General features: G+C 41.4%; 2 protein-coding genes across 2 annotated transcripts in view; both read left to right on the forward strand.

The window, feature by feature from the left end:
- Positions 1-1,020: 1,020 nt before the first annotated feature.
- Positions 1,021-1,407, forward strand: LOC118357350 (cold-regulated protein 1-like). Its single transcript, XM_035729299.1, has one exon. It carries the CDS (start codon positions 1,021-1,023, stop codon positions 1,405-1,407), a length of 387 nt encoding a protein of 128 aa, XP_035585192.1.
- Positions 1,316-14,080, forward strand: part of UBE2N (ubiquitin conjugating enzyme E2 N) — a 35,967-nt gene continuing 23,202 nt past the window's right edge. Inside the window, exon 1 of the mRNA XM_035729226.1 lies at positions 1,316-1,488. Within this exon, the coding sequence (XP_035585119.1) occupies positions 1,459-1,488 (30 nt within the window). The 5' untranslated portion in view covers positions 1,316-1,458. The remainder of the gene's footprint in view (positions 1,489-14,080) is intronic.

Consider the following 14,080-nt stretch of genomic DNA (forward strand, 5'->3'; position numbering starts at 1 on the left):
GTGTGTGTGTGTGTGTGTGTGTGTGTGTGTGTGTGTGTACACACATAGACTTTTTCTTGTAGTCCCATGCCATTTTATAGGCTATTTCCTATGCCTGACATGCTCTTCCCTACTGGGTCTGTTAGACTTACTCACCCTTGAGGGCAATTCTTCTTCTTTGGGAAAGCCTTCTCTGACTTCTCAATTAATGCCTCTCTGGGCTCAAATAGCGCCTTGGAAGAACCTCTACTATAGCCCTTAACACACTGGGTTGTAATTAATTACTTGTCTCTCATCTCCATTGGACTGGAAGGCAGTATTGTCTTCACCCCCCAACACAGCACCTGGCACATCCATACTCACCATCTACGTTTGTGCTGTGCTAGGAAACACTGTGGTTAGGCAGTCAAGGGGTCCATGTTTTGGGAGACCTGCTCGGGGTCAAAACAGCTCCATTTTCTCCTGCATAATCTTGGAAAATATTAGTTGACATTTCTGAGCCTCATTGTAGAGACACTTTCTTAAGATTTCTGTGAAGTAAAATAATACCTGTGAAAAGCCTATCCCAGAGCAAGCAAGCAGTCATCAAACGTCACAAAATGCTTTTCCAACAGTCCCATTTTCAGGCATCGCCACTCTAATCTTCCTTTAGGGCCCTGCGCTCCATGGGTAATCCCTCTCTCAGGGATTACTCTGGGCTCTCTAATCCTGTCCTCGGTCATTCCTCCAGCTAGCAACTCTGCGTTCAGAAGCCAATTCCCTGCACCCCAACTCTCTCCAGACCCTTTCTTTCAGCCTTCCCTGAGCTTAAGGGGCCCGATTTACGTGAAATTTAAAAATCAAAATTTAAATATCAAAACTCTATGACTAGGGTATCCCTGGATAACTTCCGAGACCCGCATTTAGGAGAATGGCTACTGAGTTTCAGTCTTCCACCTCCCTTTGAGGAAGGAGCCCGCGGCTCAACTTAACCGGAGTCGTTCACCGCTGCGGCCGCGCGCAACACAAAAACGTTGAATGAACGAACAAACAAACGGATGAATGAATGGGCTGCGCCCGCGGCTGCGCCTCTGTTACGTCGCCCACTGGCGCAGGCGTGGCCGCGGTAAGAGGCCTGCGGAGCGCCGGCCGTGTAATCCTACCGTCGCGCGGCTGGCTCGGCCACGAGCGCCGGAGCTCCGCGCCGCGTCGCGCCTCCTCCCCCAAGTCCCTGCCCCGCCGGGGCTCGTCACTTCCGCCACCCCCAGGCCGGGACTGGGGCAGGGAACGCGGGGGAGGGGGGGCCAGGTCCTGGGGAAGCCCGCCCGCGCACGAGCAGGGACTACATTTCCCGAGGGGCCTCGGCGGCGGCGGCGGCGGCGGCGGCGGCGGCGGCGGGCGCGGCAACGTCCCCCGGAAGTGGAGCCCTGGACTTCCACTCGTGCGTGAGGCGAGCGGAGCCGGAGTCGAGACCAGAGGCCGAACTCGGGATCTGACAAGATGGCCGGGCTGCCCCGCAGGATTATCAAGGTAACCGCCCAGGCCAACCCCCGGCTCTGCGCCCTGCTCTTGGCGGCTTGGCAGACCGCGCGGCGCGGCTTCTCCCTTCCTCCGGCCCGCGGCCCGCGCTGGGAGGCCGCCGCCCAGCGCGGAGAGGGTCTGGCTGTGGCGGCGAGGGAAGTCAGACGCTGGGGAGGGGGCTCCGGAGAGACTTCCGGCCGCGGTGGGGCAGCCAGGCGGCGGGGACCCGGGGCTTCCCGGTGGCCGCTTTGCGGGCGGGGAAGGCCTGGCCTGCACCCTGGCGGAGGGTGGGGCCGCGGGGTTGCGGGGTTCTAGTCTTGGGCGCGGGCCGTCGCGGGCCTCCGCGGCCTCCCAGACCACCCGGGAGGAGGCCGCGGGCGCGCGCGAGTCGCGGCGGGGCCCGGACTCCGGGCGGGAGTTGTGGCCCGACACAGCCCCTCGGCCCTGGAGCCTTCTCTCGGGCCGGGCGGGAGCGCGGGGGTGCGGAAGCCCCGGGTTCAGAATGAATGAACCAGGAGCGTGAGGCCGGGCGGGGCCCTGTGCCCCGGGAGGCGGCTCCGGGAGGGCCGCGCGTCCTGCCGCCGTAGGCACATGTTCGCCGCAGGCTGCGGGGGTCGAGGGACATGAGGCTGCGCGCCCCGCTGCTCTCGCTTTCGTGATGTCCTCTCTTAAATACGTTTCCGGTCGTTATCTCTGTGAAGTGATTTTACTCTGGTTGCCAAACTCTGAGAGCGGTTTCTGCTCAGAGGATATAGTTTAACACAACATGGGGGGGGAGGGGCAGAGCAGGTATGGGGGACTTGGTGAAATCCTTTGCCTCTCGATTTTATGCACTTTAATGTTTAAACTGTTCCAATACATATGGAACTGTGAAAATGGACATATTGGTTTTGTAAATCCTTTACATAATATCAGGTCCTCAGATGCGCGGTATTTCTTGCAATACGTAAAAACAAAACGTTGAAATCTCTTGTCATTTTTAATGAAAATTTTAGTTGAACTTCTGTGTTCCTTAATATGCGAGTTAAAGGGACTAAATTGCAGCATCATTTCCTTGATAGAACATGGTGAACGTGTATTTAATCTAGCTTGTTCTGAAGTTTGAGGGGAGATGCATACTAAGTTCAAGATCTTTTAATGGGTGATGTATTGTGTAGTGCTTCGTGCAACTTAAATATATCTGAGATGGGGGGATGTCTCTGACCTAGAGTTGCTTGATTTGGAGAAATAAGACTTTTTTTTAAAGATTTTATTGAGAGAGGGAGACAGCGAGAGAGGGAAGACAAGCAGGGGGAGTGGGGGAGGGAGAAGCAGGCTTTCCGCTGAGCGGGGAGCCCGATGCGGCGCTCGATCCCAGGACCCTGGGATCATGACCTGAGCCAAAGGCAGGCGCTTAACGATTGAGCCACCCCGGCGCCCCGAAATAAGACTTTTTATAAGGTAGAAATTCTTAGAAATTAGAGACGTGGATAGATTGTCATTGTGTGCTGCAGTCTAATATGAACTTTCATAGTGCAAAATTTGTTGTATTATGGATTTGTCTCAGGCTCTGTCCAAGGCAGTTAAATTGCTGTATGCTTTGGATGGTCCTTACAATGTGGTTTTCCTCACAAGACCCCAGTCATGTTTATTGAAGCCCCAGTTGAAAATGAGAGATGGGGGGGATGTAGCTGTACACCAGATGTCTTCAAATGTTTGTTTCCTGTATTCAGGTTATTTATTGACTACATAATACGAATTGATATTCTTAATAATTCTCCAAAATACATAATGAAGTAAAGATTTAACATTTTTTCCAGTTTTGCTTGATTCTGGACATATTCTGCGGTAATATGAAAGCCTTGGATGGAAAAATAAATTCTGTGAATTATTTTTTACAGAAATGATTTATGGCAGTGAATTGAAGGCCTCATAATTCAGTTTTTTTGGCACACAATTTAGTTTACACTAGGTATTTTCATTTTACTATTTTAACCAAGACAGTGATAATTCATAAATATGGTCTTAATTTTACAGTATCTTGTTGATAGCACCTCTTTAATAAAAGGTGACTTCATTTGGGTTTTATCTTGGAAAATTTAGGTGGTTTTACTTTAATGGTCATTTATGGCTTATCTTAAAAGAACTGTTTTCTCCAGTCCCTAGGAAAGATTGCAAAACTATAATGTGTTTTCTAGTGCTTACTATTGTTTTATGTAAATTTTCCCATAATCAGTGAAAACAGTTTTTTTAAGATTTGTTTATTTGAGAGAATGTGTGCGGAATGAGTTGGGGGAGGGCAGAAGGAGAGAATCTTATGCAGTTCCCCGCTGAGCACGGAGTCCCAGACTGGGCTTTGATCCCAAGACCCATAAGATCATGACCTGAGCCCAAACCAGGAGTTGGACGCTCAACCTACTGAGCAACCCGGGTACCCGAAAATGTTTGTTTTTTAATCAGAATTTTTAGAAAGTTTGCCTCTTTTTTGTTATCCGCAATACAGGATTCCATGTGGAATATGCTGGTGGTGGTGGTGCCGGGTAGGTAGCTGTACTGTCCTGAATTGTAGGAACACACCATCTTTCATTGGACAGCTATTAATAGGATGCTATTTATCTCTTAACTGGTCATTATTTGTATTTGCAAAATTCTTTTTTTTATTTTAAGACTTTATTTTTAAGTAATCTCTACACCCAGTGGGGGGCTTGAATCCACAACCCGACATCAAGAGTCGCACACTCCACCAACTGAGCCAGCCAGGTGCTCCTGCATTTACAAAAGTCTTATACTATTTAATATTTGTAGATCTTGATCTTGTGAAGTAGACTACTTTTATAGTCTAGAAACCCATTCAGATGACTTTCTTAGGGTCTTAAAACTGGCAAGGGACAGAACTTGGATCTTGACCCAGTGTGACCTTCCCCTGCTTCTTGTTATTATGAAATGACTATGTAAATGTACTTTGATAACTTTAACTGTACAGATATAAGATGATTTTTTTGAATTACTATTCCCTCATTTACTGTCCTACTCAGATTCCCATATACAATCCGCTAGCAAATTCCCTGGGGCGTCAACTTTCAAAATATATTCTTAATCAGCTACATTTACCCATCTCTCTGAAACCACCGTTCAATTCCATCATTTGTTGCCTAGCCTACTGTATTAGTCTCCTAAGCAGCAGCTAGTGTTACTTTCTAAAAATATAGATCATATCACTCCCCTTCTCAACTCTAGAAAGGTTCTCCACACTTAGAATAAAATCTTGACTTTTTCCCCCCGTAGTTACAAGGCCTTCCTTGCATCTGCCTACCTCTGAGGTCATCTCCTGCATGTCTGTCCTTGGGTCACTCTACTGCAACCACAATGTTGCTTTGCTCTATCTGAACAATAAGAGGCTAAGTTTGTTCCAGTCACAGGGCTTTCCTTCTGTTTACTACATTACCTGTTTTGGCGTATCGTTCAGTTCTTGGCTCACATGTCATCCTCAGAGAGGTCTACCTTAATTATCCCAAAACACAGTTTTCCTCTTCCCCTCCCTTTGAGTTCCTCATTATCCCCATATTTCCTCCTCTCCTCTGTATAGCACTTATCACTATTTGAAGTTATATTATTTATTCTTTATCTCTGCTCCTACTAAAGCTCCACGAAGACAGGGATTCTTGGGCATTGCTCTAATACCTAGAGGATGTAGTGTAGTAGGCACTGAAATATTGAATGAATGAATGAATGTGGTTCAATCTTTAGAAGAAAGTTTCAGGAGAGTTATTCTATATCATAATTTGATGTTATTGCTTAGTAGATTTCTATCTAAATCAATGTCTGAGCTAAAAGTTAATCTCTAATTCATTAAAAAATCAATTTTTTATTTTGTCTAATAGGAAATACATGGAGTGCAGCATTTGAAAGGTTCTAACAGGTACATAGAGAAAGTTACTAACAGGTACATAGAGAAAGTTAAAGACTCTCATCTGCCCTTCAGCATTCCAGTTGCCTGCCCAGACAACCATTATTTTTATTGTGTATTCTTCCAGAAAGACCAGAGAGATTTAGTATGTATATTTAGGCCTGCAAATATTTTAATTTCCTCACCCCCCACCAATCTTTTTTTTTTTTTTTAAGATTTTATTTATTTGAGAGCGAGAGAATGAGAGACAGCATGAGAGCGAGGAGGATCAGAGGGAGAAGCCGACTCCCTGCTGAGCAGGGAGCCCCATGTGGGATTCAATCCTGGGATGCCAGGATCATGACCTGAGCCGAAGGCAGTTGCTTAACCAACTGAGCCACCCAGGCGCCCCGCCCCCACCAGTATATCTTTGAGGCCACTCATTTTTTAAAGGGGTTCTTTGTGGAACCATGTGGTTAGACCTTAATTTAACCAATTGTTTATTGCTGACTTAGATTGTCTCCAAAATTTGCTATAGAAAATGCTGTGATGAATAGTTTTATAGTTAGTGGTATTTTGCACATGTGTGAGTTATACTGAATCTTGGCAGTTCTTTGTTTTGCTTGAATTTTAGAATTTGCTTTTTTCTCTCTTCTCCTTGGCCAGAACTCTTTTAGTCTCTAAAAGTGACTGAGCAATTAAAGCTTAAAATCACGTAGGTTAAAAGAAACTAAAATAAGTCCTTCCTAATCGGTTCCTCATAAAGAATTAGAGTTACTTTGGGAGCAGATAAATGAGATCTGTAGTTGTGGCCTTGGTCAATAATTTATTTGATTTACAGTTTAGGGGCACCTGGGTGGCTCAGTTGTTAAGCGTCTGCCTTCGGCTCGGGTCATGATCCCAGGGTCCTGGGATCGAGCCCCACATCGGGATCCCTGCTCGTCAGGAAGCCTGCTTCTCCCTCTCCCACTCCCCCTGCTTGTGTTCCCTCTCTTGCTATGTCTCTCTCTCTGTCAAATATATAAATAAAATCTTTAAAAAAAAAAGATTTACAGTTTACATGTTACTTTAACAGAATGATGTTCTGTTGTCTTCTCAAAGTTAATTGTGAAGACAGTAAAATACAGCTTTGGGAACAATAGTTAACTTACTCAAGGAGTTGACTTATTTGATTAAAACCTGGCAAACCAACCTGCTCAGATTAGATTTTCACCAGTTTTTCCTAGAATTTATTCTTCTGTTTGGTAAAAACTCAGTATGGTCTGACTCTGCATTGAACTTGAGTTCTATATATTTTTTACTTTAATAATTGTAATTTTTAAAAATACAGATATCACTTTTTCACTATCACTATTTAAAAGCCATTCATTTGATATCTGTTCTAGTACATAAGGTAGTTTTTAGTGAGAAAAGTGATTCAGATAACTGGCCCTATTTTTGAGCCTTGAAAGTCTGACCAATAATTTTTCCCATTTAAAAAAAGGCATGAAAATCTAACAAGATGAGGATGGACTTGTTATATGTAGTTAAAACATCCTTAGGAAACTGATAAACTCTTATAGTAAAAACTTGACCAGAAACAGTATGGTTCTTGTCTCTTTTGGTTGTTGTCCCAGTTTAAGAATTTTCTGTTAAGAATTTTTTTTGGGTCGCCTGGGTGGCTCAGTTAAGCGTCTGACTCTTGATCTCGCCTCAGGTCATGATCTCAGAGTTCTGAGATCAAGCCCTGCTTCCAGCTCCATGCTCAGTGGGGCATCTGCTTGAGATTCTGTCCTTCCCTCTCCCCTTCCCTCCCTTCGTGTTCTCTCTCTCTCTTCATATAAATAAATCTTAAATTTTTTTGACCATTCTAGAATAATAAACTATATTTTTTGAATATGACTTCTGGGGATTCAGGTTTTTGACAAGCTTATTTGTGAATCCTTTTTATCTCCATGGATTCCAAGTTAAGAATCTCTGGACTACTATTGGTAGTGATTAAATTTTCAGGTTATAGGGCGCCTGGGTGGCTGAGTCGTTAAGCGTCTGCCTTTGGCTCAGGTCATGATCCCAGGGTCCTGGGATCGAGCCCCGTATCGGGCTCCCTGCTCAGTGGGAAGCCTGCTTCTCCCTCTCCCACTCCCCCCGCTTGTGTTCCCTCTCTCGCTGTTTTTCTCTCTCTGTTAAATAAAGTCTTAAAAAAAATTTTTTTTGGGCGCCTGGGTGGCTCAGTTGGTTAAGTGACTGCCTTCGGCTAGGGTCATGATCCTGGAGTCCCGGGATCGAGTCCCACATCGGGCTCCCTGCTGAGCGGGGAGTCTGCTTCTCCCTCTGACCCTCTTCCCTCTCATGCTCTCTATCTCTCATTCTCTCTCTCTCTCAAATAAATAAATAAATAATCTTAAAAAAATAAAATAAAATAAATTTTTTCAGGTTATAAGGATACTGTTTAATTTACTGCCTAATGTTTTGATTATAAAATGGCATAATTGAAAGTAAATTAAAAAAAGCAGTTGAATGTTTTTTTTTTTAGCTTCTCTGTGTCAAGCACTTTCTTTAGTCCAGGTTGATCAACTCTCATATTAGAAATTGAGTTTTGTCAAAATATCAAACACTTCTGACTATCTACCATTCTATGTAACTATGGCATCAGAGATAATATGCATTCGCTTTGCAGAAGTTCTAAATTTTTTCCACACTGTGACCACTTATAGCTGTAAAGTTTTATACATTAGAGGATGCCCATCTTTTTCCTTCTCTGATGAGTTTGTAGGCCAAAGAATTTGGATGACTAGGATTCTGCTGCAAGTTGGTAACTTCGCTTTTTTCCCGATACCCTGTAGGATGGTTTACTTGTGTGAAAATGATTTTAAGAAGCAAATAAGTTCTACAGATTGAGGTAGTATGGATTGTGAACATACATTTAAATCTGTTACTGTGAGTAATGGATGTTTATGCACTAGAGAAATGACAGAAACAAGGGAATGAGGATAGTATTCACTAGGGACTTTGGGCATTACACTTGTAGTCATCAGTTTTGATGTAGGTGCCTAATTATTATATAATTTTACTTTCTAAAAACAAAATAGATCTGAAAGGCATATGTAGTAATTTTATATCAAGAAATATTCCTTTTTTATATGTAGCATGTGTTAGACTGGTATTTTATTATACAGTTGAAATTTGCTTTGCAAATGTATATGAAAGACATCAGCATGGATATATAAATTAGGAGATAGAATAATAGGGAATCAGTTAACTTCACCTGAAATCTTAGCAACTGCTAAAAATGCTTAAGTGAAGTATTTTTTTTTTAAATGTTAAATAGTTATCTTTAATTTGTGGATTAGATAGGATGTAGGATCACCGTAGTCTGAGAACTGTGGCGCTAACATCTCTGGTGGCAGAAGCCATTATTGTGTGATTGGAAGAACTGGATAACTGGTAAAGAGCCCTCAGAGAATCAACAGAAAGACTTCTTTATTAGCCATTCTTTCAAGAGCTATACCACACTATTCATGGTATTTTATGTTTTTTAAAATCCTGGTTGTAGCTATTCAAAAATCCCTTAAGGATACTTAGAAATAAAAATTTTTATTATTCTGATATGGCCTGCAACTCAGATGTTTCTAAATGATTAGGATTCAGCTATAATTTAAAGTTATTTTATTTTATTTTATTTATTGATAATAAGTAATCTCTGTGCCCAGCGTGGGGCTCAAACTCATGACCTTGAGATCAAGAGTCACATGCCCTGCTGACTGAGCCAGCCAAGGGCCCTTAAGTGCCTTTAGACATTGTTTTCAGAATCTAATGTTGACGTATTTTGCTTTTTGGCTAATATGTTCAGATTTTCAAACTTCTTTAGTTTTCAGTATGTCTTAATCAGTAATTTGGTCTGTTTTGAGCAAATCTGTTTTTATTTTCAAAGTCTTTACAGTCTAGTGATTAAAGGCATTGTAGTCAGGAAAATACTAGAAAGAAGCATTACAGATGTTATCTTCGTGTCTTGAGACTATGGGTGCCTTTATTTACAACTTTTTAAGATTTTAAAAATAATTTATACTAAGGAAAATGTTATTCCCATAAAGTCTCTGTGTATTTATGACCCTTAAGGACAATTGGGATTACCATCCCTTTCCCCTCTTACTATAGGGCACGGACAAAAGTGACTTTACTAAGCTAGTAAGAGCCCAAGGCCAAATTTCATTCTTTTGTGAAATTGCGATTTTTCGGCTTTTTTATTATCCCTTTTTTTGGTCCATTCTTAAGACGTTTTCATTTCAAGTAAGTGGACATTTACTGGATGCATAATATGTATTTAGCACTAAGCCTGGGGAACAAGAAGTGCATCACTATCTAAGGGAAAACTCAGTCATGAAACAAATTAAAGCGAGGTGTGTTATGAGAAAAGATACACATGGGATTTACCATAGTCTGAGGATGTGAAGGAAAGTAAGATTGAGGGAATGTTTTTAAAGTTGAAGGAGGGAGGGGCCCCTGAGTGGCTAGTCAGTTAAGCGTCTGCCTTCGGCTCAGGTCACAATTCCAGGGTCCTGGGATCGAGTCCCGCATTGGGCTCCCTGCTCCTCTGGGAGCCTGCTTCTCCTTCTCCCCCCCGCCCCCTGCTTGTGCTCTTTCTCTCTCTGTCAAATAAATAAATAAAATCTTAAAAAAAAAAAAACAAAGTTGAAGGAGGGAGAATGAGTTTTGGGTAGATGGAATAGCAGGTAGGAAAGCTGGAAGGAGAAAAAGAGGAAGAGAGAGAGTACACAAAAGTATACCATATTCCAGGAATCTAGTGTGTGTGATGGATAGTGTCTTATGTAATTATTAGGGTCCCATCAAGAAGTATTACTGTCTAATTACTAAGTTTAGAGAGTTGGAATCAAAAACTGTTGGGCAAAGAATTTTGAATTGTTTAGACTTCGTGTATGAATCATTCACCAGAGTGTGGTGTGACAACTGTTCCTGAAGTGAGATTGGTCATATAATTTTTATTATGTAAGTAAGACATCTTTTATTGAACACTTACTACGTGCTAGGCACTGTTCTAAGCATGTTACATGCATTAATTTATTTAATTCTGACAGCAAATCTATGATATGACTATTAGTTTTAGCCCTGCATTACAGATGTGGAAACCTGCACAGAGGGGTTAAGTGGTTGGTGGAGCTGTGATATGAACTTAGGCAATCTAAATCTGTGGACAGCAGGTGCTGTAGATGAAATGCACCAGAGCTTATCTGCCCCTGGATAATAACTGGCAGTGTTTGTATGTTTATATTTTATCGTTTGGACAAATGAAGTGGAAAAACATTTCATTGCAGAATCTAAGTGTTTAGCTTTCTTGTTTTTCATCAGAAGTCTCCTTACTGTAGTTTAATTAGAGGCTTTTGCACAAGTAAGTCCCTGTTTAGTAATAGTTTCACTTAAGATGGAGTGACTTTGGTCTGGGGTGGTGTATTCCTCTCTTTCCCTCCTGGATTCTTTGATTTGGGGAAGTCTGTGGTTCGGGTGACAAGGAACTAGAGCAGCTATTCCTCTCTTTCCTGCTGTTTCTTACCAGCAAAATACATTTGAGGTATCACTGCATCAGAGCATAATCTCTCTAATGTTAGGTTCCCCCCCCCCCCTTTTTTTTAAGATTTTATTTGGCCGAGAGAGACAGTGGGAGAGGGGAAGCAGGCTTCCTGCTGAGCAGGGAGCCTGATGGTGAGCAGGGAGCCCGATGCAGGGCTCGTGGGATCATGACCTGAGCTGAAGGCAGACACTTAACAACGGAGCCACTCAGGCGCCCCTCTAATATTAATTTTAAACAAGAATTTTTCATTCAGTAAGCCTAAAAATAGATTAGAATTATCTTACACTCCTTTATATATTGAATTGAATTTTGTGTTTTCAACCCAGGGAGGGAGTTTGTACCTGAGTTAATTTCCTCACTCCCATTTGGAGAGAAGGACAAGCGCTGTTCCAGTATAAGTCCCCTACACACCTGCACATGCTATAATTCTTGCTTTGGCTTTTTAGAAAAGATATTTTTCACAGTTGAAGGCACAGTGATTTATAGCTATAAAGCTTGAAATTTCTTACCCTTAGCTGTAAAAGAGCTATTCCCATTAAGTAACATTTTTTCAAATAAAGTGCTCTGTCCACTGTCTTTATTGGTGCCTGTCAGGAAAGGGTTAAACTGAAAGTGCTGCAAGCTCCATTCAGATTCCTGCCACTGATGTGATTAGAGATCAGTGCATTCTTGGCCAAACCTTGCCTGTTTCCTACCAGAATCTTCTCCCAGTTTAGTTGGGACTGCTGTTTTGGGTGGTAGGAACTAGAAGACATTTTCTGTGAACACTTGTTTATAATCTGAGTACTTAATTCATGGTTTTGCATCAGAATTATCTGGGGCATTTGTAAACTTAACATATAGCAGCCCAGCATGTTTTTTTGTTATGTTTTAAGATCTCCAGATGATTTTTATGTGCACCTTGCAGAAACGAAGGCCTTGGGTATGCTTGGCTTCAATGCAAAGATGTTTAGAATGTGGGGGATACAAGATACAAGTAAAATCACATAGCCAGTACCTTCTCATACATAGAAAGCAAAGATGTCAATGGGAACACCAAAGATGACAGTCCAGGGTGGGGAAACCATCAAGATTGGTTTAGGGAGGGATATTTTTAGTGGGGTGACATTTGAGCTAAATTTTGAAGGGTAAGTAGAAAAGTGAGGTGTGGGGGGGGGGGAGTAGAATGTCATTCTAGGTTAGACATATCAAACTCCAGGAAGATATTTGAGCAGTGCTAAAGCTGTAACATGAGTCAGCACTTCTTTGCTTGGTACACACAGACACTTTAAATGCAGTCTTAATTTGAAAAAGTTTCTTTCTTCAGAAGTGTAGTTTATGAATGTGTCATTTTGGAAATTCAATTAATATCCTAAGTATGTTATATGCCAAAATAATTAATGTGGATATTTTTCCCCTTCATTTTCTTTTGCTATTTCAGTCTTCAGTTTATAGGTAAAATGGCTAACATCTTACTGAATATGGAAGGAAAACCTAAATGCTTCATTTATTTTTTTGAAATATAACTCACATACCATAAGATTCATCCATTTAAAATGTATAGTTCAGTGGGTTTTAATAATTCACAAAGTTTTGCAGCCATCACCACTAATTCCAGAACATTCTCATCACCCGGAAAAGAAACCCTATACCCATTAGCAGTCACTGTCCACCCCCCTAGTTCCTCAACCCTTGAGAACTGCTTATCTTTCTGTCTCTCTGGTTTTGTCTGTTTTGGACTTTTTCATATAAATGGAATCATATAATACATGATTTTTTGTGTCTGGCTTCTTTCACTTAGCATGTTTTCAAGGTTCACATTGTAGCATGTATCAGTTCTTCATTCTCTCTTAAAGTTTTTAGCTGAAGTTTTCTGAGTAAATAACTTTAAGAAATGACAATGCTGAATGAAGCAAAGCAGTACTTTTATAAGGTAAATAGTCTGTATTGGTTCCCCAAGACTATTCATATTTGAAACCTACATTGCTTTAGAACATTTAAGAAATATTCTTCAGCCTTGTGCACCATTATTTTAAAAAAAAAATTGTTAGTGGTAGTAAATCTTTTTTTTTTTTTTTAGTGGTCATAAATCTTTATCTTTGAAGATTGGACTTGATTGCTGGAGACAGAAAATTAAGCTAATGCTGGTGAATAATGATTAAGGATCGGCACTGACCTTTATTCTTATCTCAAGGTTTAAGAAACTTTGTGACCTTGGTCAAGTCACTTTCCCCAGGCCTCAGTTATTTCTAACTCCTGTTTTAAAACTTAATGATTATATGATCCCTCTGGGCAGAATTTGAAACAGAAAAAGCCATGCTCGCATAATCCTGGAACTGATTTTCCCTTTTGGCTTTTAAACTGGCTCTTAGGCAATCAAAAAAACAAAACAAAACACAAATGCCGAGTAGTTAGCAGCATTCTGAAATAAATGTATACTTTTCCAGTTTAACTAGTGTGCAGGCCTGTATCCTGTCCGTTTTGATAGTTTTAAAGCCTTTAAATGTTTATGTTCTCCTGGGGTTCAGACCTTGAACCTTTTCTCATTATATATTCTTCTGAACACCTTTATTTACTTTTACCTGGCTTCAGTCCACATTGATCAGTGATTCTAAAATCTAGTGCTCAATTTCAGGTCTCCAAATGCCTACTTTTTATCTCCACTTAGATGTCTTGCAGACTTTTTAAAAAAAATTTTATTTTATTGTTAATCACCATACATCACATCATTAATTTTTGATGTAGTGTTCCACGATTCATTGTTTGCATATAACACCCAGTGCTCCATTCAATACGTGCCCTCTTTAATACTCATCACCAGGCTAACCTATCCCCCGTCCCCTCTGGAACCCTCAGTTTGTTTCTCAGAGTCCATAGTCTCTCATGGTTCATCTCTTGCAGACATTTTTAAATCAACCTTTTTTTTTTAAATTAACAATAGAATGTATTCATTTTGCTGTCTCTCCTCATGAAACACTTTTAGTGTTTCTTCTTTATTATGTCAACATTAACTTAGTTGCCTGAGATATATTCCTCCTCTTCCCTCCCCTTGCTTCCTTTCCACATTCAGTTTGCTAGTAAGCCCCTGATGGATTCAGCCTCAGAAATGTTTCTGGCTTCTCCTAACCCATTCCTCTCTTCTTTCAGTTGTCTTTTTATGTGGGCCCTTATTCATCCTCCCTCGATTGTTTTTG

This window comes from Zalophus californianus, chromosome 9, assembly GCF_009762305.2.
Source record: "Zalophus californianus isolate mZalCal1 chromosome 9, mZalCal1.pri.v2, whole genome shotgun sequence".
Lineage (NCBI taxonomy): Eukaryota > Metazoa > Chordata > Mammalia > Carnivora > Otariidae > Zalophus > Zalophus californianus.